Source organism: Lagopus muta, chromosome 7, assembly GCF_023343835.1.
Source record: "Lagopus muta isolate bLagMut1 chromosome 7, bLagMut1 primary, whole genome shotgun sequence".
Classification (NCBI taxonomy): Eukaryota; Metazoa; Chordata; class Aves; order Galliformes; family Phasianidae; genus Lagopus; species Lagopus muta.
In genome coordinates, this window is record NC_064439.1 from 528,024 (window position 1) to 553,918 (window position 25,895).

Consider the following 25,895-nt stretch of genomic DNA (forward strand, 5'->3'; position numbering starts at 1 on the left):
CAGCCCCCAATGGAGGACCTGTGGGACCATCCTGGTGCACAGGGGTGGCACGTGGGCCCCCCCTCACCTTGCTCCCTGTCCCCCAGCACATGTAAAGCTGGCACACTGCAATGCCGTGCAGAGCCCGGGTGCCGTGTGGATGGGGGCTGGAGCCCCTGGGGGCCGTGGTCCCCCTGCTCCCCCGGCTGCCACGCCGGCACCCAGCTCGCCTCCCGCCAGTGCAACAACCCCACACCCCAACTCGGGGGTCGGGGCTGCTCTGGGCACAGCCAGCGCCAGAGACCCTGTCCTGCCACTGAGGGCTGCCCAGGTGGGGGCTGCGGGGCACCCGGGGGGCATGGAGGGCACGGGGCATGTGGTGGGCATGGAGTAGTTGGGTACACAGGGGCGTGGGATGCGTGGGGCATGTGGGGTGGGTGGGGTGTCAAGGGATGGCCCAGGGGTCGATGGGATGCACAGGGTGTGCGGGGTGCATAGGGTATGTGATGTTTATGGGGTGTACAGGGTGCACGGGGTGCATTTGTGGCATGGCTGAGGTAGAAGGGACTGGCACAGGGTGCCTGGGAATGATGGGGTGCCGTGGGGTAGTACGAGGTGGGGGAGACATGGGGTGGGGTGGGGATCCCTGCAGGGCACCCTGTGGCACGGTGCCATGCTCTGCAGTGCCGTGCTGTGCAGTGCAGTGCAGTCCTGCACAGAGCAATGCAGTGCCATGCGGTGCCACTGCTGCCACAGCCCTAATGCCACATGGGTCAGGGTCCTTTGTCATCCCCATGCCCCTTCCCCTGCCTCACAGAAGAGGAGCCGTGGGGCGAGTGGTCCCCGTGGGGGCCCTGCAGCGTTTCCTGTGGTGGGGGGGAGCAGCTCCGCCATCGGGACTGCCCCCACCCGGGGGGGTGCCCTGGGTTGGCCCTGCAGAGCAAGACCTGCAACAGCCACGTGTGTCGGGGTGAGTGCTGCGCCCTGTCAGTGGCACAGGTGGCACCGTGTGTGGGGTCCTCGGGCCAGCATTTGGGGCACAGGGTGGAAGGAAGAGCAGGGAGTGGCACGGTGTGTGCAGGGTGACATGGGGTGACACAGATTGGGTGGAGTGGCATGGGTGGCACGGAGTCCTTGGGGTGGCACGGATCAGATGGAGTGGAATGAGGTGGGTGGTGGGACATGAAACGGGAGGATATGCATGGGACAGTACAGTGTCCTCAGGGGTGGAACTGATTACCTGAAGTGGCAGCAGGTGGATGGAGGGGCATGGGGTGGCACAGTGTGCGCAGGATGCTATGGGGTGGCACGAGGTGGGAGGGGGCAGATGGAGTGGCATGATGTGTGGGGGGCAGCACAGGTTGGATGGGGTTGTGCAGGATTGCACACAGTGGGTGAGGGGACACAAGGTGTCATGGTGTGCACAGGGTGGCACTGAGCAGCAGGGAGTGGGTGGAAGGATTTGGGGTGCACAGGATGGGATGGGGTCCTCGGGGTGGATAGGACTGGACAGGTTGGTGCCTGGTGGATGAGTGATGGGGTGGATGGGGTGGCATGGCACCCGCAAGCCATGTCCTGCATGTGAGCTAGAGCCGCAGGGGACAGAGCAGCGGGAGGTCCAGAGGCTCCAGGAGCCCTCCCTGGGTCCAGCCCCACTCAGCCCCATCCCTGCACAGAGGCGGGCTGCCCACCGGGACGGCTTTACCGCGAGTGCCAGCAGGGTGAGGGCTGCCCCTACAGCTGTGCCCACCTCGCCGGCCGCATCGCCTGCTTCCCTGGGGGGTGCCAGGAGGGCTGCCACTGCCCCGCCGGCACCCTGCTGCACCACGGCCACTGCCTGCAGGTGAGCTCCTGCACCAGGGACCCCGTGGGTGCAGCCTCCTCCTTGTGCACTGCCTGGCTGAGGGGTCTTTGCTTGGTCCTCCTGTGCTCAGGGGGGGCTTTGGCATGGGTGCTCCCTGGGGCTATGAGTGTGCCCTGCTCCCATGGGTGACCCCACGGATGTGTCACTCGTGCACGGTGCAGGAGTGCCCCTGCGTGCTGACTGCCGAGGTTCTGAGGGAGCTCCGGAACAGCTCTGCTGACCCCCAGGCAGTCTCCCCTCTCCTGGGCACCCAGGGACCCCCATTGGCACTGGACCAGGAGGTGCCACCCGGCAGCACCATCCACTCTGCCTGCACCTCCTGGTGAGCACCCGGCCCCCTCCCCACTCACCCTGACCCCCAAATCCTCACCCCGTGCCCCCACTCCACTCTCACCCTGTGTCGTCGTCGTTCCCCCCCCCCCCCTCCCCCCCCGCAGCACCTGCCTCCACGGCCACCTCAACTGCTCAGAGCCCGTGTGCCCGCGGGACGGGGGCTTCTCACCCTGGGGTCCCTGGAGCAGCTGCTCGCGGAGCTGCGGGGGTCTGGGGGTGATGACGCGCCGGAGGGGCTGCACCAACCCCGAGCCCGCCCGGGGGGGCCGGGACTGCGCCGGGCCGCGCTCCGACAGCAAGTACTGCCAGAGCCCCGAGTGCCCAGGTGCGTGACGGCCCCGCGCCCCGCCGTGCCGCGGCTGTGGGATGCGGGGATGACACCGCGTGCTCTGCTCCCCGCAGCCGTCCCCACGACGGAGCCCGGCCCCGGTGTCCCAGGTAAGGGCTGTGCTGCCGGGGGGCACCTGGGACAGGGAGGACCTCGCGGGGCCCCCCCGGCTGTCAGCACCCCGCTCCCTGGCAGGTGTGGAGGAAGAGGACGGTTTCGGCCCCTGGTCCCCCTGGAGCCCCTGCTCCAAGACTTGCACGCACCCCGAGCGCCCGGCCACCAAGACCCGCGAGCGTCCGTGCATCAGGACGGCCGCCTGCAGCGGGGACAGCTTCCAGGAGCAGCCGTGCAACCTTCCCCTCTGCTCAGGTCGGTCCGGCTCCCCCTCCCCGCGCCTTCCGCACGAGCTCCACGCTGCGTGGCACGGCCGGCAGGAGCTGCCACCCCCCGCGTCCCCGCAGACGTCCCCCCGTGCCAAGGCGAGGACTGCGCCGGCCTGAACTGCTCGTGGGCGCCGTGGGGGCCGTGGGCCGAGTGCTCCCGCAGCTGCGGTGTGGGGCGGCAGCAGCGGCTGCGGGCGTACAGCCCCCCCGGCGCGGGCGGCCGCTGGTGCCCGGGGATCCTCAGCGCCTTCGTGCAGCGCCGCTTCTGCAGCCTGCAGGCGTGCAAAGGTGGGGGGCGGCCGGGGGGCGGCGGCAGCCCGAGGGGTTTTGCTGAGCTCCGGGTGGCCCGTGGGAGTGACGCCCGTCCCTTCGCTTCCCGCCGGCTGCAGTGGACGGTGCGTGGTCGGCATGGAGCCCGTGGACCCGCTGCGACCGCACGTGTGGGGGGGGGCGAGCGGTGCGCAGCCGGTCCTGCACCCGACCCCCCCCCAAGAACGGGGGACAGCGCTGCCACGGAGAGAGACACCAACTGCGCCTCTGCAACGCCCAGCCCTGCGGTGGGGGGGAGTGTAGGGGGGGTGGGAAAGGGGAGGGATGGGGGTGGGGATGGGGGCGGGAAAGGGAATGGAGGTGGGGACAGGAACGGGGATGGGGATGGAGATGGGATGGATATGGGGTCTGGATGGGGATGGGATGGGGATGGGATGGGGATGGAAATGGAGGTAGGGATAGGGATGGAAATGGGAACAGAGATGCAGACAGGAGTGGGGATGGGGATGAGGATGGGGATGGAGTGGGACCTCAGTGCTGGTGCCGCTGACAAGTGCCCCCTCCCAGGCGACAGCTGCCCCCCTGGCATGGCCCTGGTGACCTGTGCCAACCGCTGCCCCCGGCACTGTGGGGACCTACAGGAGGGCATCGTCTGTGGGGAGGAGGAGCGCTGTGAGCCCGGCTGCCGCTGCCCCAACAGTGAGTGCCCCTCTTGTGTTGTCACTGCACCCCTGAGGGATCACGGCCTGGGAGATGCTCAGGGGTTTTGGGGTGCCCTTGGTGGGTGTGGGTGACAGCAGGGCTCCGTGCTATGCGCGTGCACTGCAAATGCCCACAGCGCTGGGAATGCATTGCAAGCACACTCATGCACTGCAAGAACACTTGCAGGCAGAGCTACACATGCACTACAAGCAAATGTGCACTGCAGGCATGCCCAGAGCTGGCTGCAGTGTCAACGTGCTTGCATGGCTGCACGTGCACTGCAAACCCACACGGTGCTGGGAGCGCACTGCAAAGTGCTTGTGGGCAATGCTGTGCAGTGATGGGCACTGCAGGTGCTCAGTGCTGGGAATGCAAACATGCAGGGCTACACGTGCATGATGTGCAGAACTGCGTGCACACTGCAAATCCAGTGCTGGGCATGCACTGCAAATGCAAATGCATGCAGAGCTGCGTGTGCACTGCCAACGCACATGCATGTACAGCTGCGTCCTCCACGTCGGGAGGTGCATCCAGCTGGAGGCTGAGCCAGGCGTTGCACGCTCACATGCACACACACAGGCTTCCGTGGTGACGCTGCCCTCCTGCAGGCACCCTGGAGCAGGACGGGGGCTGTGTGCCCCTCACACACTGCGAGTGCACAGACGCGCAGGGCCGCGGTTGGGTGCCGGGCAGCTCGCATCGCGATGGCTGCAACAACTGCACGTGTCTGGAGGGCCGCCTGCGCTGCACCGACCGCCTCTGCGCGCCGCTGCGCTGCCACTGGAGCCGCTGGTCCCACTGGTCTCCATGCAGTGTCACCTGTGGGGACGGCCAGCAGACGCGCTTCAGGTGGGGACGTGGCGCTGGCAGTGCATGGCCAGGCACTGTGGGCTGTGAGGACCTGTCAGCTCCATGTCCTCTGCTTTGTGCCTCGACAGGACACCTGCAGTGGGCTCATGGGACGAGGAGTGCCAAGGGGAGCAGATGGAGAACCGGGGCTGTGCCATGGGACCCTGCCCACCCCTGTGCCCCCAGGGCAGCTGGGAGAGGAGGCTGGGGGACACGTGGCTGCAGGGCGAGTGCCAGCAATGGTCAGTGCCCCAGGGAGGGGATGTGGGGTGTGCGGAGCTGCTCCTGCATTGCCTGCAACATGGGCGTCACCTACCCCGTGGGTACAACCTACCCTTTGGGCGTCACCCATCCCATTAGCATCACCCACCCCATGGGCACCATCACCAGCCCAATGGGCGCCACCCACCCTACAAGTGCCCTGCTCCATGGGCACCACCTACCCTGCAGGTATCATCCACACCTTTGGTTACCTATCCCACGGGCATCACGTATTCCTTGAGCATCACCCACCCCATTAGCATCACCACCCCGTGGATACCACCCACCTCCTTGGGCACCACCTGCCCTATGGGCATCTCCTGCCCCATAAGCATCACTTACCTCTTGAGCATCCTGCACCCCATTACCATCACCACCCGCCCCATGGTCACTGATCCTTTTTATCCTCTCCTACAGCACCTGCACGCCAGAGGGCACCGTTTGCGAGGACACCGCCTGTGCCGGTGGGTGCCGTGCAGTCCCAAACATCCCCGGGGCTCTGGGGATGGAGGGGACCGGGTGACACTGTGGCCCGTGACGTGCCACCTCTCCATCCCAGGGGCTGAACACTGCACGTGGGGCACATGGAGTCCCTGCTCCCGGAGCTGTGGCACCGGCCTGACCTCCCGGGAGGGCTCCTGTCCTTGCCCATCCCCGCGTCCCCCTGGTGCCCTCTGCAACGCCAGCACCGGGGATGGAGCCAGAGCTCACCAGGAGGTGCAGGCCTGCTACCTTCGCCCCTGCCCAGGTAGGGGATCAGCACGGGTGTGGGGCGGTGGGGCCATACCCATTCCTCACCCTCTGCTCTGCCACAGCTGAGTGTTCCTGGAGTGTCTGGAGTTCCTGGAGCAGCTGCTCCTGCAGCTCCCCACTGCAGCACCGGCATCGGCACCGACACGGCGCTGGCCTCTGCGTGGGGCTGGACGTGGAGCTGCGCCCCTGCAACACCTCGGGATGCTCTGGTGAGGATGGGGATGGCAGGGATCTTCCTGCCCCAGCACGGCCCTCCCCACATCCTGCCCTTTCTGTGTGCTGCCTGCCTGTCTTAGTGACGCTTGGGGTGCCTCTGCCCATCTGTGTGTCCCTGCCCTGGTCCTGTGTATCCCCATGCACTCACAGGGGTCTCCCTTCATCCCTTTCAATCCCTGTGCACTCTCTGGGATGGCCCTTCCTGCCACCATTCACTCCCTGCCTGCATCCTGCCCTTGTCCCCATAGAATCCAGCTGTGAGCCCCCCTTCGAGTTCCGGACCTGCAGCCCCCCCTGTGCCCAGCTTTGTTCCACACTGCAGCATCCAGAACTGTGCCCAGCCCAGTCCCACTGCCTGCCTGGCTGCTTCTGCCCCCAGGCAAGAGGAGCACGGGGAGGGGGGGCTGGAGGCAGCCTGGTGGGCTCTGAATCTGCTGGGAGGAGGGAGGGCTTAGAAAGAACCAAATGCCACCAATGGGACAGGAGAGGCTGCAGGGATGCCATGGGGACACTGGGGGGACACAGGAGGAAATACTGCAGGGACATTGAGGAGACACCGCATGGACAATGGGGGGATGCTGCAGGGGTGCTATGGGGACACAGTAGGGACACTGCAGGGGTATGTTTTGGGGACCCTACAGGGAGTTGATGGGGATGCCGTGGGAATGCTGTGGGATGCTCGGGGGCGCTGTGGGGATGCTGTGTGGATGCACTAGATGCCTCTCCACATCTCCGTGTCCTGGCAGGGGCTCCTGGAGCAGCGTGGTGCCTGCGTGCCCCATGAGCAGTGTGACTGCCTGCACGCCAATGGGTCAGGCGGCCTGGTGACACTGTCCCCAGGGGACATCATCCTGCTGGGATGCAAGGAGTGGTGAGTGGGGCTGTGGTGCGCCAGGGGGGTGTCCCCCACTTGGGGGGGCCAGGGGCAGCACCTGGAGCTCAGAGCTGTTTGTTCCCTCACAGCGTGTGCCAGGATGGAGCCCTGCAGTGCAGCAGTGAAGGCTGCCAGGGTGAGTACATCCCTCCTGCCCCATGGCTTCCATTTGCCACGTCCCCATGCCCCATGACTGCCACTGTGTGGCAGTGCCGTGTCCCCCTGCCCCATGGCTGCTGCTGTGCTGGCAATGCCGTGTCCCCATGCCCCGTGGCTTTTATTGTGTGGCAGTGCAACGTCCCCATGCCTCGTGGCTGGCGTTCTGGCGGTGCCACATCTTGTGCCCCAACCATGGAACATCCCAGCATCTCCATGTCCCCACAGGACTGCTCCCGCTGAGCCCCTGGTCAGAGTGGACGCCTTGCAGCACCTGCCTGCCCCTGTCCCCATCCCACCTGGGGAATGTCACACCACACGTGTCAGTGCAGCACCGCTACCGAGCCTGCCTGGACCCACAGAGCGGCCACCCTTGGTCTGGAGATGCAGCTGTGTGCTCAGCTGAGCTGCAGCAGCAGCGGCTCTGCCCAGACCCTGACATCTGCCAAGGTACTGCAGTGCTGCAGGGCATGGAGGTGAGCAGCTCCCTGTGTCCCCCCCCTGAGTGACACCAACATCCCATAGAGCTGTGCCTCTGGAGCCCCTGGGGGCCGTGGGGGCCCTGCCAACAGCCCTGCAGCGGGAGTTTCCGCCTGCGGCACCGCCAGCTCCAACACCTGGCAGGCAGCAGGCAGTGCCGGGGGGCACAGACCCAGAGCGAGGGCTGCAACACGGCCGTGTGCCCAGGTAATCCCCCATCCCTCCCCACCCCGGGACCCCCACCCAGACGGGGGCTGACACCAGGCTGCTGTGCACAGGGGAGGATTGTGAGGAGCAGGGAAGGATATTCACCGCCACCTGTGCAAACAGCTGCCCCCGTGCCTGCACTGACCTCTGGCAGCACGTGGAGTGCGTGCAGGGGGGCTGCAAGCCAGGTATGGCCCCCCTATGCACTCCTCCCTGTGCCCATCCACCCAGACACTTGCAGCACCACGGTGCCATCCCACCCCCCTGCCCTGCAGGGTGCCGGTGCCCACAGGGGCAGCTGCTGCAGGACGGGGTGTGCGTGCCCACAGGCCAGTGCCGCTGCGGGCTGAACGGGGGCAACGGCACCCAGGAGCTGTGGCCAGGGCAGGAGGCCACTATCGAGTGCCACAACTGGTGGGTGCCATGGGGCTCACGGCACGGGCAGGACCATGCTGTGCCCGTCACTGAGCCCCAGTGAGTGGGGGGAGTTGGGTGTTCTGGTTGGGCTCCATTCTCACGCAGCTGCTCCGCAGCACCTGTGAGAATGGCACCATGGTGTGCCCAGCGCTGCCGTGCCCATCCTATGGGCCCTGGTCCACCTGGAGCCCCTGCTCGAGCAGCTGTGGCAGCGGCCGCACCTCCAGGCACCGTATCTGCGAGCCGAGCCCTGGCGGGGTGCCCTGCACAGCCAGCGGGATGCAGGAGACAGCTGAGTGCAGCCCCCAGCCCTGCCCTGGTGAGTGCCCAGCGTCGCCACCACCATCAGCACGGACACTCCTCGGGGTTGGCACTGAGCCCTGTCCCCTGCAGCTGTCTGTCAGCTGAGCCCCTGGTCCCCCTGGAGCCCCTGCAGCAGCAGTTGTGGAGGTGGCCGCTCGGAGCGCAGCCGGGAGCTGCTGGGGGGTGAGGAGGAGCCGTGCCCCATCCCAGCACTGCGGCAGCACCGCGTCTGCAACGTGCACAACTGCACGCAGGGTAAGGGCTGCACAAAGCGGGGAGCCTCGAATTGGGGGGTTAGGGCTTACTGATGGCTGCGTCCTCGCCCGCAGAATGTCCCCACAGCCAGGTGCTCAGGGAATGTGCCAACACCTGTCCCCACACCTGCGCCGACCTGCGCCCACAGACACAGTGCCTCCCACAGCCCTGCCAGCCTGGATGCGCCTGCCTGCCCGGACAGGTGGGGCTGTGGAGCTGCACGGGGCTTCTGGGGATGGGGCAGCAGCCTCAGGATCCCCATCACCCACAGGTGCTGCAGGATGGTGCCTGCGTGCCCCCTGAGGAGTGCCACTGCACGCTCGACCCCACCATGCCTGGAGTGCTCAACCTGTCACGGGAGGAGCAAGAGCAGGAGCACGCACCAGGCAGCCGCCTGCAGCACCGCTGCAACACGTGGTGTGTGCCCCCAGCCCCACAGCATCACCCCACAGCAGGGGGCACTGAGCTGGGTGGTGTTGGGTGCTGGGTGGGCGCTGAGCCCCTCTCTGTCTGCAGCGTTTGCATCCGTGGCAGCTTCAACTGCTCGCAGGAGGAGTGCAATGGTGAGGGCAAACCGTTCTCATCCCCGTGCCTGCGCTGTGATCCCTGTGCCACAGCCGGGCCTTGCTCGCTCCCTGTGCAGTGGATTGCCTGTGGTCCCCGTGGTCGCCCTGGTCCCCCTGCTCAGTGACGTGTGGGATGGGTGAGCAGCTCTCACACCGGCACCCGCTGCGGCAGCGCCTCTATGAGGGGGCTGAGTGCCTGGGGCCCCCCGTGCGCCAGGCTGCCTGTCACCTCCCTGACTGCGGTGAGTGTCCCTGGAGTCCCCAGGTATGGCTGTGGCTCATCAAGCTGCTAAGCAGAGCATGGGGGAGGAGTGATGGGGTGGGTGGTGAAGGAAGGGCGCAAGCCATCACTGTGGGATGCTGAGGCTCTGGGGGTGCACGAGCACCTGGGCGGGTTTGTCCGCCACCAGCCCTGGCCACTCTGGTCTCCACATGCTGGGCTGCTGCATGGCCGGTGCTGGTGACACATCCCATGCTGCTGGCAGCCTGCCCAGAGGGGGAGCGCTGGCAGGGCCCTGCTGTGTCACCAAGCTGCGAGCAGAGCTGCAGGGACATCCTCGATGAGGCCCCTCCAGGCTGCACCCCTTCCCCATCCCCTGGCTGCATCTGTGAGCCCGGCCGCTACCGAAACAGCAGTGGCCACTGTGTGCCCTCTGCCCTCTGTGAGTGCCTGCACCAGGGGCAGCTGTACCAGGTGAGCAGGGCACAGCACCTGGGGGTGCCCAGGGGTGCCTAGAGGTGCCCCCACCTCACTGCTGAGCTCTCTCCCCCCCCAGCCTGGCAGTGAGTGGCAGGAGCAATGTGCCAGGTGCCGCTGTGTGGATGGCAAAGCCGACTGCACCGATGGCTGCACACCGCTCTCCTGCCTCGAGGTACAACGCCACTGCCCCCCGCTGCACACCACTGCCCTTTCCATCCTCCTCCTGCCCCCCACTGCTCCTTGGCTCCCTGATGCCTGAGGGCTGCAGCACTTTCCCTAAGAGGATGGGCTGAGGGAGCTGGGCTTGTCCAGCCTGGAGAAGAGAAGGCTGCAAGGAGACCTCATTGCATTTAAAAGTGCAATATAAACAGGAGGGGAAGCAGTTTTTTTTACAAGGGTAGGCAGTGATAGGACAAGGGGGAATGGTTTTAAGCTCAAAGAAGGAAGGTTTAGATCAGATGTCAGGGAGAAGCTCTTTACTATGAGTGGTGAGGTGCTGGAACAGGCTGCACAGAGAGGCTGTGGTGCTCCATCCCTGGAGGTGTTCAGAACCAGGTTGGATGGGGCCTTGAGCAAGTGTTTGTAGTGCCAGATAGAGATTGGTGGCCCTGCCTGTGGTGGGGGGGTTGGATCCCTGGGGTCCCTTCCAACCCAAGCCGTTCTATGATTCTATGATGCTGCTGTATCCACAGGGTGAGGTGAAGGTGCGGGAGCCAGGACGCTGCTGTCCCGTCTGCAGGATGGAGTGGCCGGGTAAGGGCCTCAAGGGGAACCCCCACTGTAGCCCCTCTCCCGGGGACCCCCCTGCAGCCACCTATGGGGGCATCACTGCTCTGCCCCCCTCCCCACAGAGGAGCCATCCTCCATGTGCCGGCGCTTCACCGAGCTGCGCAACATCACCAAGGGTCCCTGCTCACTGCCCAACGTGGAGGTCAGCTTCTGCAGCGGCCGCTGCCCATCCCGCACCGCCGTCACCCCCGAGGTGGGTCTGTGGGCACCGGGTGCCGCCCCCGTTCCATGGGCACAGCACACGAAGTCAGTGCCGCGGCGCTGTGCCCATGCAGGAGCCGTACCTGCAGACGCTGTGTGAGTGCTGCAGTTACCGCCTGGACCCCGGCAGCCCCGTGCGCATCCTCAGCCTGCCCTGTGCGGGCGGCGCTGCCGAGCCTGTCGTGCTGCCCATCATCCACAGCTGCGAGTGCAGCAGCTGCCAGGGTGAGCAGGGATCGGGGCACAACCCGGCCCTTGTTGCATCCCCGGCCTCGCCTCATGCCTTGTTCTGCAGGTGGGGATTTCTCCAAGCGCTGATGCCCGGAGGGAAGTTGTCCTGCTGCGTGCCGTGGTGGTGGAGGACCCCGAGGCATCCCCCTTTCCCCTCTGTACTGCAATAAAGCTACGAGCCTCCACCTAAGCTGTTCCTTGGTGGGAACGAGGATGGGATGGAGAGGTGGCAGGGGACAGCTGGGGACGGAGATGGCTGCATGGTGAGGGTTGGAGGTGCTTGAGGGGCTCAGGGGGACCAGGGCAGGACCAGGAGAGAGCAACATGGCCAGGGGTCCCTGGTGCCTCCTAGCAGCAGTGCCCTGCCATGCCGTGGTGCCCTGCCATGCTGGGGTGCCGCGCCGTGCCACAGTGCAGTGCTGTGCAGCAGTGCCTTGCTGTCCTGCGATGCCTTGCTATCCCATGGCACTGTGCTGTGCCTCAGTGCCGTGCTGAGCTGCAGCACAGCAGAGCTTTGGCTGAGCCATGGCTGGTGCTTGGGCAAGGCGCAGAAAAGCTGCCCCAGGCTCAGCCCCCACAGGACCAGAGGTTTGTTTGGGGCGGATTCACAGACAGGGCTCAGCACTCCTCCTCATGCCCCAGAGTCACAGTGGGCTGCCACCAGCTTGGCATGGGTGATGCAAGGAGCTTGGCATTGACAAGGACGTCCTTGAATGAACTGTTGGACTCCTTAGGTGTCCAATTAGAGGGAATAACTGCAAAATCAGGAACCTTAAACTAGTTGGACAGAACGGTATGGAGATGGGAACTCAAACCCAAAAATGCTTCATCAAATGTGAGTGAAACCCACTGCAAGAGTGGTATGATGGGAGAGAACTGGATGTGCTTGAAGCTCCCATGAATTCTGAGTGATTCCTTCCCAACAGAGGGACTGATGTGGGGAAAAAAGGACATACAGCACTCATTTCAGATGGTGGTGAGGCACTGGAACAGGTTGCCCAAGGAGGCTGTGGATGCCCCATCCCTGCAGGCATTCAAGGCCAGGCTGGATGTGGCTCTGGGCAGCCTGGGCTGCTGGTTGGTGACCCTGCACACAGCAGGGGTTGGAGGTGGATGAGCATCGTGCTCCTTTGCAACCATTCTATGATGATTCTATGATTTGCTGTGCACAGCTGAATATTGGAACGACTGCAGCCAGGTGATGCCGCCATTTAACTGAGTTGGATTTGCTGGATGCCAAACTGAAGCGCAGCCTGAAGAATCACATCACGCAGGTGATGGTTTGGGGCAGCTTTCCAACAAACGTGCAGTGATGCTTCAGACCTGGGAGCTGTGGTGGGGAATGGAGCCCTCGGGTCGCTCCTGCTTACAGAACTCGGGCGCGTCTGCAATGCGTAACAGAGCGGATGGCCTGCAGTTCACAAGCTGTGGGTGACTTCCCTTCAGGAAACCAGCTTAAACTCCTGTCTGAGCTGTGAGAGAAAGTCCTCCCTTCTGACTTTTTGAAATCAGGACCGGTGAATGTTTAAATGGGATTTTAGGAGTCCCAAGAAAGCCACCCCGAGAACCCCAAGCAGCCCTCTGCAGCCCCGTGCGCATCCTCAGCCTGCCCGGGGCTTCGCCCTTCCATTGGCTGGGACCCCGTGTCCCTCCCCTTTTCCACATTGCACAGACTTTCTTTTTCCATCTCAGTCTGCCTACGAGCTCCTTGCTCACCCAGTGAGGATCTCCCTTTGCCTGATTTCTTACTCCTAGGGATGCACCGATCTTGAGCTCAGAGATTTGGTACTTGAATATCAGCCATCCCCCTCAGCGCCCCTTACCTTCCAATGCTCCAAGCCATGGGATTACCTGCAGATAAGTCCTTCAGGAGGTGAAGTTGGCTCTCCTGATGTCCAAGGTTGCAATCCTACTTTCTGCCCCGATGCTTCCAAACTCCATCTCATATCCTCTGCGTCCCAGACTGCCCCCAACCTTCACACCCCCAACCAACCCTCCTGCGTCTGTAAGAGCAAGGTCCAGCAGCAGTGCTGCCCCTCCCCGTTGGCTCTTCCACCTCCTGCAGCAGAAAGTTACCTTCCCCTCACCCTGGGCAGGGTGAGCCTGGCAATGTCGCTTTTCCAGCAAATATCAGCTGATTGAAGTCCCCCGTGACACACAGTGGTGCCCCCCACATTAGCCGGCCCTTTAATCCTCCCCCACGAGCCATGGACTCGTTCCTCACTCAACCCCAGGTGGAGCTCCATACGTTCCATTCACTCCCACACACAGCATGTGTCTCCATGTCGCTGACTCCCGTTGTCCCACTGCCCCAATGTCCACACGTCCCGGTGTTCTCCCGCGCCGCCCCGGCTTCGCGCTTCCCCGCACCGACACCGGGGACCGCAGCTCCGCCCCAGGAGCTCCGCGGCCGCCCATCCCCGCCCACAGGCGGTCACCGTCCCGCAGAGCGCGGCCGTCCGCCGGGTGAGAGGGAGCGGAGCGGAGCCGTCGGTGCCGGAGCGGGCGGGGAGCGGAACGAGGCCGGCGCAGCTCCGCGCCCATGGCGCACCGCACCGCGGAGACGGGAGCGGCGGTTCCCTCCCGGCGTCGTACCGCCTCCGAGTCCCCCGCAAAGGCGGCCGAGCCGGGGCGGGAGGAGGACGGCAAGGAAGAGCCGCGGCGGGCGGGCGGCCGCGACGGCAGCGAGTCGAAGCGAAGGGGACACGGTCCGAGAGCCGAGAGCGCCGGGCGGAGGGAAGAGGACGAGAGCGGGGACGGGGCGTGCGGGACCACGGCGGAAAAGAAGGGTGAGCCGCGGGACGGCGCTTCAGGGGGCGGAGGTGAGCGCGGCCGCGAGTCGGGAACCACGGGGGACCGGAGAGCCGCGGGCGGCCCCGATGAGATGGCCGAGCGGTGTCCGAGAGGCCGGATCCGACCCGCAGGCGCACACCGAGCTGCGCTGCGCTGGGGTGCAGGGATGGGGTCACGGCTGCCATCGCTCCCTTCAGGACAGGCTCCCCAACCCCTCACTCCCCAGGGTCGGGGTCCACAGCGCCCTCACTCCCCGTCAGGAGGCGTTCCCGCAGCGTTCTCCGCTTGCAGCCATAGAATCACGGTAGCTGTTGAGTCCTTAAGGTTGGGAAACACCTCTGGGGTCACCGCCTCCGACCGTCCACCTCCCACCTGCGGTGCCCGCTGACCGCGTCCTGCCGCGCCGCATCCCCGTGGTTGGGAGCCCCCGTGGGGATGCCGACCCCCGCTTCTCGGGCAGCCCGTGCCGCCGCCCGGCCGCTCTCCGGGAGTTGTTGTCCGTCCCGTCCGACCCGTGTCCCGCTGTCCCCGCAGGTCGGCGGCCGGAGCTGCGCGTTGTGCTGCTGGGGCGGAGCGGAGCGGGGCGCAGCGCCACCGGCAACACGTTGCTGGGCGAGGAGCGCTTCGAGTCCCGGCTGGCGTCCCAACCCGTCACCACCACGTGCAAAGACGGCAGGCGGGATTGGGACGAGTGGTGCGTGGTGGTCATGGACACCCCGGCGATTTTCGGGGGCTCTCGGTGGGACAAGCAGCATTTGGCCGAGGAGCGCCAGCGCTGCCTCAGATTCGCTGCCCATGAGCCCTGCGTGCTGCTGCTGGTGACACAGCTGGGCCGTTACACGCGGGAGGACCGCGAGGTGCAGAAGAGCGTGCAGAAGCTCTTTGGGAAGGGCGCTAAGCAGCGCATGATGGTGGTGTTCACAAGGAAGGAAGACCTGGGGGGCGGCTCGCTGGATGAATACGTGAAGGCGGCCGAGAACGGAGCGCTGCGGAAGCTGGTGAAGGCGTGCGGGAAGCAGTGCTGTGCTGTGAGCAACAGAGCGCCGAGGCGGGACCGGGATGTGCAGGCTGATGAGGTGCTGCACAGGGCTGCGAGCATCGCCCTCAGGCAGAGTGAGGGGCGAGGGGAGTCGTGTTGGTGGTGTTTGCCGTAATTAAGATCTAATCACCGTGACGAGACCCACGAGTCCATGCCCAAAAAGGGAGGGAGGGGAAGGGAAGGAAGGTGGATCCGGACAAGGGAAGCGGTGGCAATGAGCTAAGGAAAGAAGGACTTAGTTTCCTAATTGTAGTAGTGAAATGTAATTGGAATTGAAGCTACTAAATAAACGAGAGTTTCCAAAACGCAAAGCTCTCGTGCCGATGCTGCAGCAGCTGGGACACACAGGGAGCAAAGGAGAGCGCTGCTGTGAGCTTTGGGTTCTGCTGTCATTGCCTTCCCCTGGAAGATGGAAATAACAAAATAAAGCGTTGTGGGAGCGCCGTGCCTTTGTGGGAGTTGTAGCTCATTCTTCGGAGCCGCCGCGTCGCCTCGTTGACTCCCATCAACGGTTGCGCTGCAGCGGCCGGGGCCGAACGGAGCGGGGTGAGTGCGGGCACCGAGGAGCCGCCCCGCGAGCAGCCCCGGTGCCGCTCCGAGCCCGCGGCCGTCCGCCGCCCCGCTCCCCGTCGGGCCGGCAGCCCCCAGCGGAGCGCGTCGCGTCGCGGCGGGTCGGGAAGCGCCCGGCCACCCCGGAGCCCCCCGGGAGCTCGGCTGCGGGGAGATGCAGCGCTGCGGAAGCGCGGCGCGGGGCGGGCGGCCCCGGGGGGGTGCGGGTGTCCCCCGACGACGCCTCACGCCCCGCCGCTCCCCCGCAAAGCCCTTTCCGCCGCCGCTGCCGAAGGGCCACGGGGCGCGGGACGTCGAAGGGCCGCGGGTCGGGAAGAGCGGCGGCGGGAGGAGCGCGACGGGGAACAGCATCCTGGGGCGGGCGGCCTTCGAGTCGCGGCTGTCCACGAGCGCGGTGACGCAGAGGAGCGAGCGGCAGAGCGGCTCGTGGAGGGGTTACCGCGTGCACGTGGTGGACACGCCGGACGCCTTCGACTCGCCGGAGCGCAGCGCCCGGTGCCTCCGCGAGGTCGCCCGCTGCGCGCTGCTGTCGGCGCCGGGGCCGCACGCGCTGCTGCTGGTGACGCAGCTGGGCCGCTTCACGCAGGAGGACGAGGCGGCCGTCCGGCAAGTGTGGCGGCTGTTCGGGCGCGGCGCCGCCAAGCGCACCGTCGTGGTCTTCACGCGCGGGGACGAGCTGACGGGCGGCTCCCTTGTGCGGCACGTGGAGGACACCGGCACCGCCGCGCTGCGGGAGCTGCTGCGCCCGCTACCGGAACGAGCTCTACGACCGCACGGTGCTGGGAGTGCAAGGAGTGTCTGAGTAGAGAAAGCTGCGCCCAGGGGACAGGAGCAGCACCCACGGGATGGGAACTGCATGCAGAAGATGAGAGCAGTGCCCACGGGGGTGGGAACTTCACACATGGGATAGGAACAGCACCCACAGGACAAGAGCAGCATTCAGGGGACAGGAACAGCACACATCGAGTGGGAACAGCACCCACGGGATAGAAATAGTGCCCAAGGGATGGGAACCCACAAGAAGGGACCCATCGGCAGCTCTGGTGGCAGCAGGGTGGGGATGAGGTCAATCATGGGGCCCTCACTGCTGTGGTCTGAGCGCTCCTCACATCCCTGCAGCTGTTGGAGTGGGCGCAGAGTTTGGGGAGATCCCCGAATGTGGCATGGAGAGAGTGGAGGATATGGGGCCAGGTGCCAGCTGGGAGCAGGGATCCCAAGGGACTCAGCCCTCCTTCCCACTGCCCTGCAGGATTTCAGGGATTCGTGCCACTTTGCTGCCATGCCTGGCCCATGCTGTATTCCATGGCCACGTGAATCTTGCCACTGGTGTGTCGTGGGCTGTGAGGTGCTGCTGGTCCCAGAGGACACGTGTCCCTGGTGGGGTCCTGGGGCATCCCCACCCCCAAGGCAGGACCCAGCGGGCAGAGGTTGGGGGCAGGGGTGGGAGGAGAGTGCTGGGGCAAGTTGAGTTTACAACTGCAGCATCTGCTGGTGCTCAGGAAGTCGCTCTGCCCTGCACCTCAGCTTGCTTCTGTTTTCGACTCTGAGCTCATCCAGACGGCAGCCTCAGAAAGTGAAAGTGATCGTGCTGCATTCCTGCGGGGTGAGCCTGGGCTGAGCCACTCCCATTCCGAGAAGTCGCACGTTTAGCAGAAACCACGCAGTGGTGTTGGCACAGCTGTGCAGGGTTTGCTGCTCCAGGTGGATGAATGCCAGGGTACGGGGCTGGATGAGGGGCTAGAAAGTGTACGAAGCAGTGCTGGAGGTGACTCTGAACTGGGAGGAGCTGTCGGCTCCCTTGCAGAGAGACCCTGACTGATGGGAGGGCTGGGCAATGCCTGACCACATGAAGGTGAACAAGAGCAAGGGCTGCATTCTGCACCTGGGGTTTGAGAGGGGACAGCAGCTGGCTCATTCTAACCTTTCCCTTGCGATGGGTGTGGGTTGTAGTACATAATTAGCCCTTAAAGAGCCAAACGGACAATCACAGGATGCTGCCTTCTCTTCTTGTTCACGCCTATGGTCCTACAGTTCCTCTTGGCCCTGCAGCTCCTCACAGGAAGCGGAAAGGCAGCGCTGAGCTCTGCTCCCTGGTGATGTTGGCAGCACCCGAGGGAACAGCATGGAGCTGTCAGGTCGGGTGGGAGTGAGGGAAAGGCTGTGCCCAGAGGGCAGTGAGCATGGAGCAGCTCGCCAGGGTAGAAGGCACAGCCCTGAGCTGCTGGGGCTCGTGGTGCTCAGCACTCTCAGACATAAGGCTGGGGTTTGGGTGCTCTTCTCTGAGGCCAGGGGTTGGATCAGCTGATCCTTATGGGCCCAATATTCCAACTCAGGATATAGCCAGAATGTAGAGGCAACCTCAGGACGTCGCAGTCACAGCATGCCTGGGGCTGGAAGAGACTTCAGAGGAAATCCTGTTCCCTGTCCCGGCTGTCAATCTGACGTGGGCTGTCAACCTCCCATGGGCACACCCGTGGGTCCTCTGATGATCTGCATTATTGCTTATTACAGCCAATCTGCCCGCGGGGGCAGAGCCACGGGGCAGAGGCGGTGCTGGTTGGGGCGATATCGGAACCAGACGGGGCCGCTGCGTCAGTGCCGCACTTCTCACTGCCGGTCCGACGGCTCGGGCTGACGGGAGGCTGCAGCGTCCGTGCCTGGAGGAGCGCAAAGAAAGGGTGAATGTCGCACGGAGCGTCACCGCGCGGGGCAGCGCCGGGGGGGGAGCGGCAGGAGCCGCGATCGCTGCGCCTCCAGGCGGTGCGCGGCCCCGCGGGGTCCCGGCTGTGCCTCCGGGAGGGGCTGCGGTGCCCGGGAGCCGAGGCAGGGGGAGAGGGGCAGGGAGCGGCTCTGTCCCTCGTCCCTTCTTCCCGTTTCCCCTTGTCCCTTTTTTCCCTGCTGCCCGTTCCCCTCTTCTCCCTTTTACACCTTTTTCTCCGTCCACTCTTTTTTCCCTTCTTCTTTTTTCCCTTCTCCCCTTATCCTCCCCTCCCTACATCCCTTGTCTCCTTTCTCTCTTTCCTCTCCCCGTTTTTCTGCTCCCTTTCTCCTCTCCCCGTCTCCCTTCTCCCCACTCCCCACGCTCACAGGAGCACAGCACAGACCTGACCCCGTCCATCAGCACAGCCACAGCCCCGGCATGGGGTGACCCTCGGCACTGCATTCAGCTCCACGCCAACCCCAGCTGCACGCGTGTCACTGCCCAGAGGGGTCCGTCACCTCCCAAGGGGGTTCCTGTCACCACCCAGAGGGGTCCCTTACACCTCCTGGGGGGTCCCTGTCACCACACCACCGTGCCCCTGCACCCTGGGCTGTCGCCGTCCCTCTGCTCTGTGCCACCCCAGCACGTGGCGTCACACCTCTCTTTCTCCTCTGTCCTTTCTCTGCTGCTCTCCAGGCCCTGCTGGAGCTGTCTGTGCTGCAGCGTTACCGGCTGGGCAGCTGATGGAGCCCTGCACCTCCGCTTGTGTCCCTGCAGCACAACCACGGCCACTCGACGCATCCCTGTGCTGCCTGGGGACGGCAGAGGCTCCACAATGCGGCTGCTGCTGGTCGGGAAGACTGGAGGGGGGCGAAGCGCCACAGGGAACACCATCCTGGGGTGGCACGTCTTCGAGTCCAAGCTGTCCACCAGACCGGTGACCCGCAGCTGCCAGTCAGCGATTGGGCAATGGGATGGAGAGGAAATCGTGGTGGTCGACACGGCCGACATCTTCCATTCGTGGAATGGCAGCAATGAGGAGTGCAGGGAAATCACCCACTGCATCAAGCTGTCCTCGCCCGGCCCCCACGTGCTGCTGTTGGTCACCCAGCTGGGCCGCTTCACCCAGGAGGACCAGGAGGCCGTGCGGGGCGTGCAGGACATCTTTGGAGTCGGTGTGTTCAAGCACATGGTTGTTGTGTTCACCCGGGGAGAGGAGCTGGTGGGGGGATCGCTGCATGACTACGTGACCTACACTGACAACGTGGCTCTGCGCAGGCTGATCCAGAGCTGCCAGAATCGGTACTGCAGCATCAACAACCGAGCTTCCGGGCCAGTGCGGGACCAGCAGGTCCAGCAGCTGATGAATATGATCCGCCAAACCATGCGGGAGAATGAGGAAAGGTGGTACAGCAATGAGTTGTACCTGAATTCCTATTTAACAGAAGAGAAAGTGAGGTATCACATGGAGAATGCAGCCAAACCATGGGGCAGGCTGCTCAACTTGTCATACAGGGGAGTCCTTTTAAAATGTGGGATAGTTCTCATTGTCATCGCTTTGATTGTCATCGGTGTCCTTATTTGGTGGGAGAGATAATCGGGTGAATCCCATAATGCACAGTCCCCCACTATCAGAATCCCAGAACCCTGAAGCACTTGGGGCCGCAGGCACCGCTCCATCCCCACCCGCCGCCATCCCCCAGCACCCGCTGCCCTTTGGCTGTTGCACCTCTGCAGGGACAGAGAGCCCACCGTCATGCAGGGCCACGAGGGGCTGCAGGTCCACGAACTGTCAACAAGAAGTGTCCTGTAAGTGTCCCTTGTGCTCCCTGTGGGTTAATTACACACTAAAACCAACACCCATCTCTGCGGAAAGGTGATCAGAATGAGCCAGCTGCTATCCCCTCCCAAATGCAGTCTTGGAACCCCTTGTATGCCTGCCCAAAGATGTATCAAAATACCCAATTAGAGACTGTAGAGAGATATAATTTTGTAAACTGTCATGTAAGGATAACTGCACTTCTGTTTGGGGCTGTGCTTGCTTTGGGAAGGATCACCAGACGCCTGATTGTGACAGAAATAAAACAGAGACCTCTGTCTGCATCCCAGCTCTGTGTTTATGTCCTATGGGCACAGACCCCATTAGGGATAACAGCTTCGTTCTTACTATTATTCAGCTCACCTCCAAGTCATGGATCCGGGCACTGAAGAGGACACTGAAGGGAATGGGAGACTGAGTTGGTGATACACACTGGGGGTGCAAGGGTGGAGCACAGCCCTATGGAAAAGGACCTGGGGACCTGGAGGGGCAGCAGCACGAGGCAGCACTGTGCCCCGTGGCAGCCAACAGCACCTTGGGTGGACCCAGAGCTGTGCGGCCAGCAGGGAGAGGGAGGGGGTCTGCACCTCTGCTCTGTGCTGGGAGACCTCACCTGGAGTGCTGTGTCTGGATGGGGAGGGCTCAGTGCAGGAGAGACGTGGAGCTGTCGGAGAACATCCAGAGGAGGGCACAAAGTGACCCCAGGGATGGGACACCTCCCTGCAAGGACAGGCTGAGAGCTGGGAGGCTGCAGGGAGGGCTGAGTGAGGCTTCAGTACCTACAGGGGCTGTAAGAGGGAAGGGGACAGAGTCTGTAGTGGGGTCTGGGTGATAGGACAAGAGGAAATGAACAAAAAGAGCAGAGGATTAGATGGATATAAGGAAGAAGCTTTGTACAGTGAGAGCAGTGAGGCACTGAACATCTTTCAGTGAGGAGTGGTGGCGTCCCATCCCTGCAGACACCCACAGTCAGGATGGGCTCTGAGCGCTGCTGGAGCTGCGGGTGTCCCTGCGCATTGCAGGCAGTGGGACCAGATGGCCTTCAGAGCTCCCTTCCACTCAAACCCCCCTGTGACTCTATGAGAAGGTCTCTCCGTTTTCCCTTCTGCAGTTGAACAGCCACGGGGCTCTCAGCCTTGCCTCAAAGGGCCCATTTCCTCCAGGCCCCCAACCATCTGTGCACGCTGTGCTGGGAGGGCAGAGCTCAGGGCCGTGCAGTGCTGGGGCTGTGCTGCCCTGTGGGTGCCCCCGAGCCAGGCAGCGCCCTGCCCCACCTGCAGACACACAGGATGAGGCACAAGGTCCACAAACAGACTTTCCCGTAACTGCACTCAGCTCGGGGAAGTGCAGAGAACAAAAGTAAAAGCAATACTTGGCAGAGAGGACCTTGGCTCTTGCACAGAGCAGCTCCCCCTAGCACCGAACAGCCACCCGCCAGAACACCCAGAACACCCTGCATGCCCCACAGCCTCGTGCATTGTCCCTCTGCATCCCATCCGTGTGTGCCATGTGAAGAGTTCGTGAAGGATCACATGGGGAGGTACAGAGCTGGCAGGGAAGGAAGGAATTCTGCTCACTTCCCCATCTGTGCCATGTCCACCACATGCTGGGGCTTCACCCCTCCCCCCCACCCTTACAGCTCCATGCCTTTCCCTTGGGCACCATCACTGTCACCAGAGAGCAGGGCTCAGTGATGCCCCTCTACTCCCTGTGATGATCTGCAGGGCCATGGGGGCTGCAGGGCCAGCACGAGGACTGACAGAAAAAAGGAGTGGACCCAATGGATGTGTTGTCTCAAAAGGAGGAACTGTAGTCCACCAAGGTGAAACGCAGAAAGAGATGATCGCAAACATTCAAAGAATGTGTGAAAAAGAAACTCTTCGGCCTCAGGGTGCTGCTGTCAAAAAGAAGGAAAGGGAAAATGTCCTTTGAGTGTCTGTGGTGTTCCTGAAGGGATAATTGCAGACTGCAAACCACCTCCATTGCTGTGGAAGGGAGATTAGAATGAGACAGCTGCTATCCTGTTTCAAATACAGGTGTATAGCCATAATGTGCCTGCCCAGCAAAGATCAGTCAGAGGACCCAATCAGAAGCTGTAATTGGAGAAAATTTGATAAACAGCCATGTAAAGATAACAACACTCCTGTTTGGAGGTGTGTGCTTGCTTTGTTAGGGATTGCCAAGCGCCTGATTCTGTGTAGAACAAAAAGAGGATGGGGATAACAAGGCGCACAGTGTGGTGCGTGCTCTTGTTGTATTTCATGTCTCCATGCTGCCATGCTGAGCTGCAGCAGTGCCCAGCCCCACCTGAAGGCACACAGGGTGAGGCCGAAGGCTGCACAGAATCCTGTTCCTGTAAACGCACCGCATTCCAGGCACTGCAGAAAACGAAACTGAGAGCGCAGGGAGGCAGAGCCTCAGCTCTGCACCAAGGGTCCTCACACTGAAGAACCGATTTCAGAGATTTACAGAATCATAGAGTTGTTTGAGTTGGAAGGGACCCTTAAAAGTCATCTGGTCCCACTCCCTGCGATGCACAGGGACACCCACAGCTCCATCAGCGCTCACAGCCCATCCCCTAACTGTGGGTGTCTGCAGGGATGGGGCACCACCACCTCTCACTGCAACCTGTGCAGCATCTCACCACCCTTAGTGTATGAATTTCTTCCTTATATCAATCGAAATCTCCCCTCTTTTAGATTGAAGCCATTTCCCCTTGTCCTACCATACTGATCCTCCTATAGAATCAGTCTCCTTCCTTCTTACAGCCCCTTCAGATACTGAAGGCTGCTCTCAGCCCTCCCTGCAGCCTTCCCTTCTCCAGCTGCACAGCCCCAGCTCTCAGCCTGTCCTCATCAGGAGGTGTAGGGAGGCGGATCACTGCTCAGCCTCTGCAGGTCCCTCTGATGGCGTCCCATCCCTCAGGTGCATCCATTGCACCACACAGCTCGGTGTCACCCACACTGTGAGGGTGCACTCAGTGCACTGCTGATGTCACTGATGGAGATGGGAAAGAGCTCAGATCCCAGCACTGAGGGACACTGCTGTCACTGCTCTCCATCCGGACGTGGAGTTGCTGACTGCAGTTCTGGGTGCATCTCACAGCAGTGCCTCATCCACTGAAAGGTCCCCCCATCAAACCCACATCTTTCCCATCTGGAGAGAAGGATGCTGTGGGAGACTGCGTCAAAGGCCTCACTGAAATCCAGAGAGGTGATGCCTGCAGCTCTTCCCTCATCCACTGCCACAGTGACGCCATCACAGAAGGCCACGGGTTGGCAGACAGCCCCTGCCCTTGGTGAAGCCGTGCTGGCTGTGCCGTGCCATCCCTTCTTCCATGTGCCACAGCACAGCTTTCAGAAGGAGCTGCTCTGTGATCTTCCCCAGCACAGAGGTGAGACTAACAGATCGGTGGTTCTCTGTGTCATCCTTTCTATCCCTCTTAAAAATGGGTGTGATGTGCCCTTTATTCCAGTCACCAGGGACTTCAACTGGCCACCATAATCTTTCAAATACCACTGAGCATGGCTTGGTGACTACATCTGCCAGTTCCCTCAGGACTCTGGGATGCATTTCATAGGGACAATAGACCTGTAGATGTTCAGGTTCCTCAGGTGGACACAGACCTGTTTTTTGCTTACAGCAGGAGGGCCATTGCTTCTTCAGTCCCATCAGCTAGATCGATGTGTGAAGAGCAGTCACCAGCGGAGGCTGAGGCAAAAAGGTTGTTCAGCACCTCAGCCTTCTCTTTGTCTGTTGTTACCAGTCTGCCTGCATTGCTCACTGGGGGGAGAATACCCTTTTGCACATTCCTTTCTGATTGATGCACCTGTAGAAGCTGTTCTTGTTCTTCTCTGTACCCCTTGCCAAGTCCAGTTGGGCCTTGGCCTCCCTGACCCCAGCCCTACGCAGCCCAACAGCATCCCTATACTCCTCCCACACTTCCACTTCCTGTGCATGTTCTTCTTGCTCTCAAGTTTGACAAGCAGCTCCTGGCTCAGCCATGCAGGTCTCTTGCCTTCCTTTCCTGACTTCCTACACCTCAGGATGAAGAGCTCCTGCACCCTGAGGAAAGCTTTCTTAAAGATCTGCCAGCTCTGCTCTGCTCCCTTGACCTCGAGGACAGATTCCCAGTGGGGGTTGTTGACAAATTCCCTGCAGAACTGGAATTTGGCCTTCCTAAAATTAAGCTTCCTGGTTTTACTCCTTGTCTGTACAATATCTCTCAGGAGTGTGAACTTCACCGTTGCTGCATTTGAGAAATAGCCATGAGCAGGTTGAGAGCTTGTGGATGAAACTGAGGGACTGAACTAACAAAGGACATCTGGTGGTTGGTTACGGGAAAAAATAAATAAGGCAGAAAACAGAGCTGTGCTACTGAAACAGGATATTTGATAACTTTTAGAATCGTGGAATGGTGTGGGATGGATGGGAGCTTAAAGACAAGCCAGCCCCACCCATGGCCACAACCCTATCCATGGCCCTGGGCACCATGGGGATGGAGCACCGCAGCTCTGGGCAGCAGTGCCACTGCCTCACCGCCCTCATAAGGAAGAATTTATTCCTGATGTCTGATCTAAACATACAGTCTGATAGCTTAGAGCTGTTCCCCCTTGTCCTATCACTTAACTCCCTGACAAAGAGTCCCTCCCTGTTCTGCAGCCCCTTAATGAACTGGAAGGCCACAATGAGGTCTACCCAGACTCTTCTCTTCCCCAGGCTGAACACCCCCAACTCTCAACCAGTCTCCATAGCAGGTGCTACGGAGTGCTCCAAACTCTGAGCATAGTGCCAGCTTGTGTTCAGTATTTAATCCAAGAGCCCCAAGTCCTTCTCATGGTTGCTCTCAATCCACCCACTGCCCAGCCTGCCTCTGTGCTTGGGATTGCCCTGACCAAGGTGCAGCACTACGCACCAGGCCTGGTTGAACCACAGGCAGTTCACAACACACCACTCTCAGCCCTCCCCAGGTCCCTCGGAATGGCATCCCTTCCTTCCATCAGTCACACCAGGCAGCTTGGTGTCATCAGAAATCACGGACTTGTGAAGAAAAGTACAATCGTGTGAAGACACAAAACCTACATAAGGACAAATAGATAATAACAGTGGATTGTTGCCCTCTATTCTGCCTTCGTGGGACCCAACCTGCAAATCTGTATCCAGATCTGGGACCCCCAAAACAAGAAAGATGTGGAGCGGGTCCAGAGGAGGCCATAAAGAGGTGGGAGCACCTCTCCTAGAAAGGCAGACTGAGGGAGCAAGGGGGGTTCAGCCTGGAGAAGACTGCAGGGAGACCTCATTGTGGCCTTTCTGTACATAATGGAGCTTATAAATGGGAGAAAAAAAGACTTCTCATACGGGCAGATCACTACAAGACAAAGGGGAACGGCTTTAAACTAAAAGAGGGGAGATTTAGGTGGGATGGTAGGCAGGAATTCTTTACCCAGAGGTGATGAGGTGCTGGCACTGCCCAGAGCTGTGGTGCCCACCCCTGGAGGTGCCTGAGGCCATGGCTGGGCCCCGGGCAGCCCGAGCTGTGGGACAGCCAGCCCACGGCAGGGTGGGGCTGGGGGTCCCTTTCAAACCCAGCTATTCCATGATGCTCCGTGTGTGTCTCACCACCAAGGAAACGTGCTGCTTTGCTCCTTCCCCCACAGGCACCCACTCCTTTGAGATCCACCCCAGCACCTGCATCCCCAAAGCCAAAGCGCTGGGAGCTGGGAAGTGAAAAATCGCCTCGTCCAAATTTCTGCATAAATCGGGGATAATTAATGAGATGAAACGGAGGGGCCGGGCTCCAGGAGCTGAAGCCGTGCCGCGCGCCAGGCCGGCACCAAAGGCAGCGCAGCCAGCGAT

The 25,895-nt window shown here is 62.2% G+C and overlaps 3 protein-coding genes across 4 annotated transcripts in view; all 3 read left to right on the forward strand.

Moving 5' to 3' along the window:
* The window catches only part of LOC125696379 (SCO-spondin), a 34,934-nt gene extending 23,708 nt beyond the window's left edge, over positions 1–11,226 (forward strand). Inside the window, exons 72-105 of the mRNA XM_048951895.1 lie at positions 87–310; positions 797–949; positions 1,656–1,822; positions 2,005–2,165; positions 2,281–2,501; positions 2,579–2,614; positions 2,700–2,873; positions 2,966–3,175; positions 3,277–3,444; positions 3,725–3,856; positions 4,468–4,708; positions 4,798–4,950; positions 5,387–5,433; positions 5,529–5,717; positions 5,785–5,931; positions 6,187–6,317; positions 6,685–6,809; positions 6,902–6,948; positions 7,197–7,418; positions 7,494–7,655; positions 7,727–7,843; positions 7,931–8,069; positions 8,189–8,391; positions 8,466–8,630; positions 8,705–8,832; positions 8,902–9,047; positions 9,147–9,193; positions 9,274–9,438; positions 9,682–9,890; positions 9,973–10,068; positions 10,589–10,649; positions 10,748–10,878; positions 10,961–11,111; positions 11,182–11,226. Coding sequence (XP_048807852.1) covers positions 87–310; positions 797–949; positions 1,656–1,822; positions 2,005–2,165; positions 2,281–2,501; positions 2,579–2,614; positions 2,700–2,873; positions 2,966–3,175; positions 3,277–3,444; positions 3,725–3,856; positions 4,468–4,708; positions 4,798–4,950; positions 5,387–5,433; positions 5,529–5,717; positions 5,785–5,931; positions 6,187–6,317; positions 6,685–6,809; positions 6,902–6,948; positions 7,197–7,418; positions 7,494–7,655; positions 7,727–7,843; positions 7,931–8,069; positions 8,189–8,391; positions 8,466–8,630; positions 8,705–8,832; positions 8,902–9,047; positions 9,147–9,193; positions 9,274–9,438; positions 9,682–9,890; positions 9,973–10,068; positions 10,589–10,649; positions 10,748–10,878; positions 10,961–11,111; positions 11,182–11,204 — 4,891 coding nt within the window. The 3' untranslated portion in view covers positions 11,205–11,226. The remainder of the gene's footprint in view (positions 1–86; positions 311–796; positions 950–1,655; positions 1,823–2,004; positions 2,166–2,280; positions 2,502–2,578; positions 2,615–2,699; positions 2,874–2,965; positions 3,176–3,276; positions 3,445–3,724; positions 3,857–4,467; positions 4,709–4,797; positions 4,951–5,386; positions 5,434–5,528; positions 5,718–5,784; positions 5,932–6,186; positions 6,318–6,684; positions 6,810–6,901; positions 6,949–7,196; positions 7,419–7,493; positions 7,656–7,726; positions 7,844–7,930; positions 8,070–8,188; positions 8,392–8,465; positions 8,631–8,704; positions 8,833–8,901; positions 9,048–9,146; positions 9,194–9,273; positions 9,439–9,681; positions 9,891–9,972; positions 10,069–10,588; positions 10,650–10,747; positions 10,879–10,960; positions 11,112–11,181) is intronic.
* A 2,357-nt stretch (positions 11,227–13,583) lies between these two features.
* LOC125696403 (GTPase IMAP family member 1-like) lies at positions 13,584–15,224 on the forward strand. Of its 2 annotated transcripts, none has more exons than XM_048951946.1 (2): positions 13,584–13,939; positions 14,445–15,224. In XM_048951946.1, exons 1-2 carry the CDS (start codon positions 13,660–13,662, stop codon positions 15,062–15,064), a joined length of 900 nt encoding a protein of 299 aa, XP_048807903.1. In that variant the 5' UTR covers positions 13,584–13,659; the 3' UTR covers positions 15,065–15,224. The 2 variants fall into 2 exon arrangements, with proteins under 2 accessions (XP_048807903.1, XP_048807904.1); XM_048951947.1 differs by having other exon boundaries at positions 13,584–13,906.
* Positions 15,225–15,673: 449 nt separating this feature from the next.
* On the forward strand, positions 15,674–20,300 carry LOC125696094 (uncharacterized). Its single transcript, XM_048951348.1, has 4 exons — positions 15,674–16,295; positions 16,639–16,710; positions 17,999–18,197; positions 18,917–20,300. Exons 1-4 carry the CDS (start codon positions 15,674–15,676, stop codon positions 19,815–19,817), a joined length of 1,794 nt encoding a protein of 597 aa, XP_048807305.1. The 3' UTR covers positions 19,818–20,300.
* Positions 20,301–25,895: the final 5,595 nt, after the last annotated feature.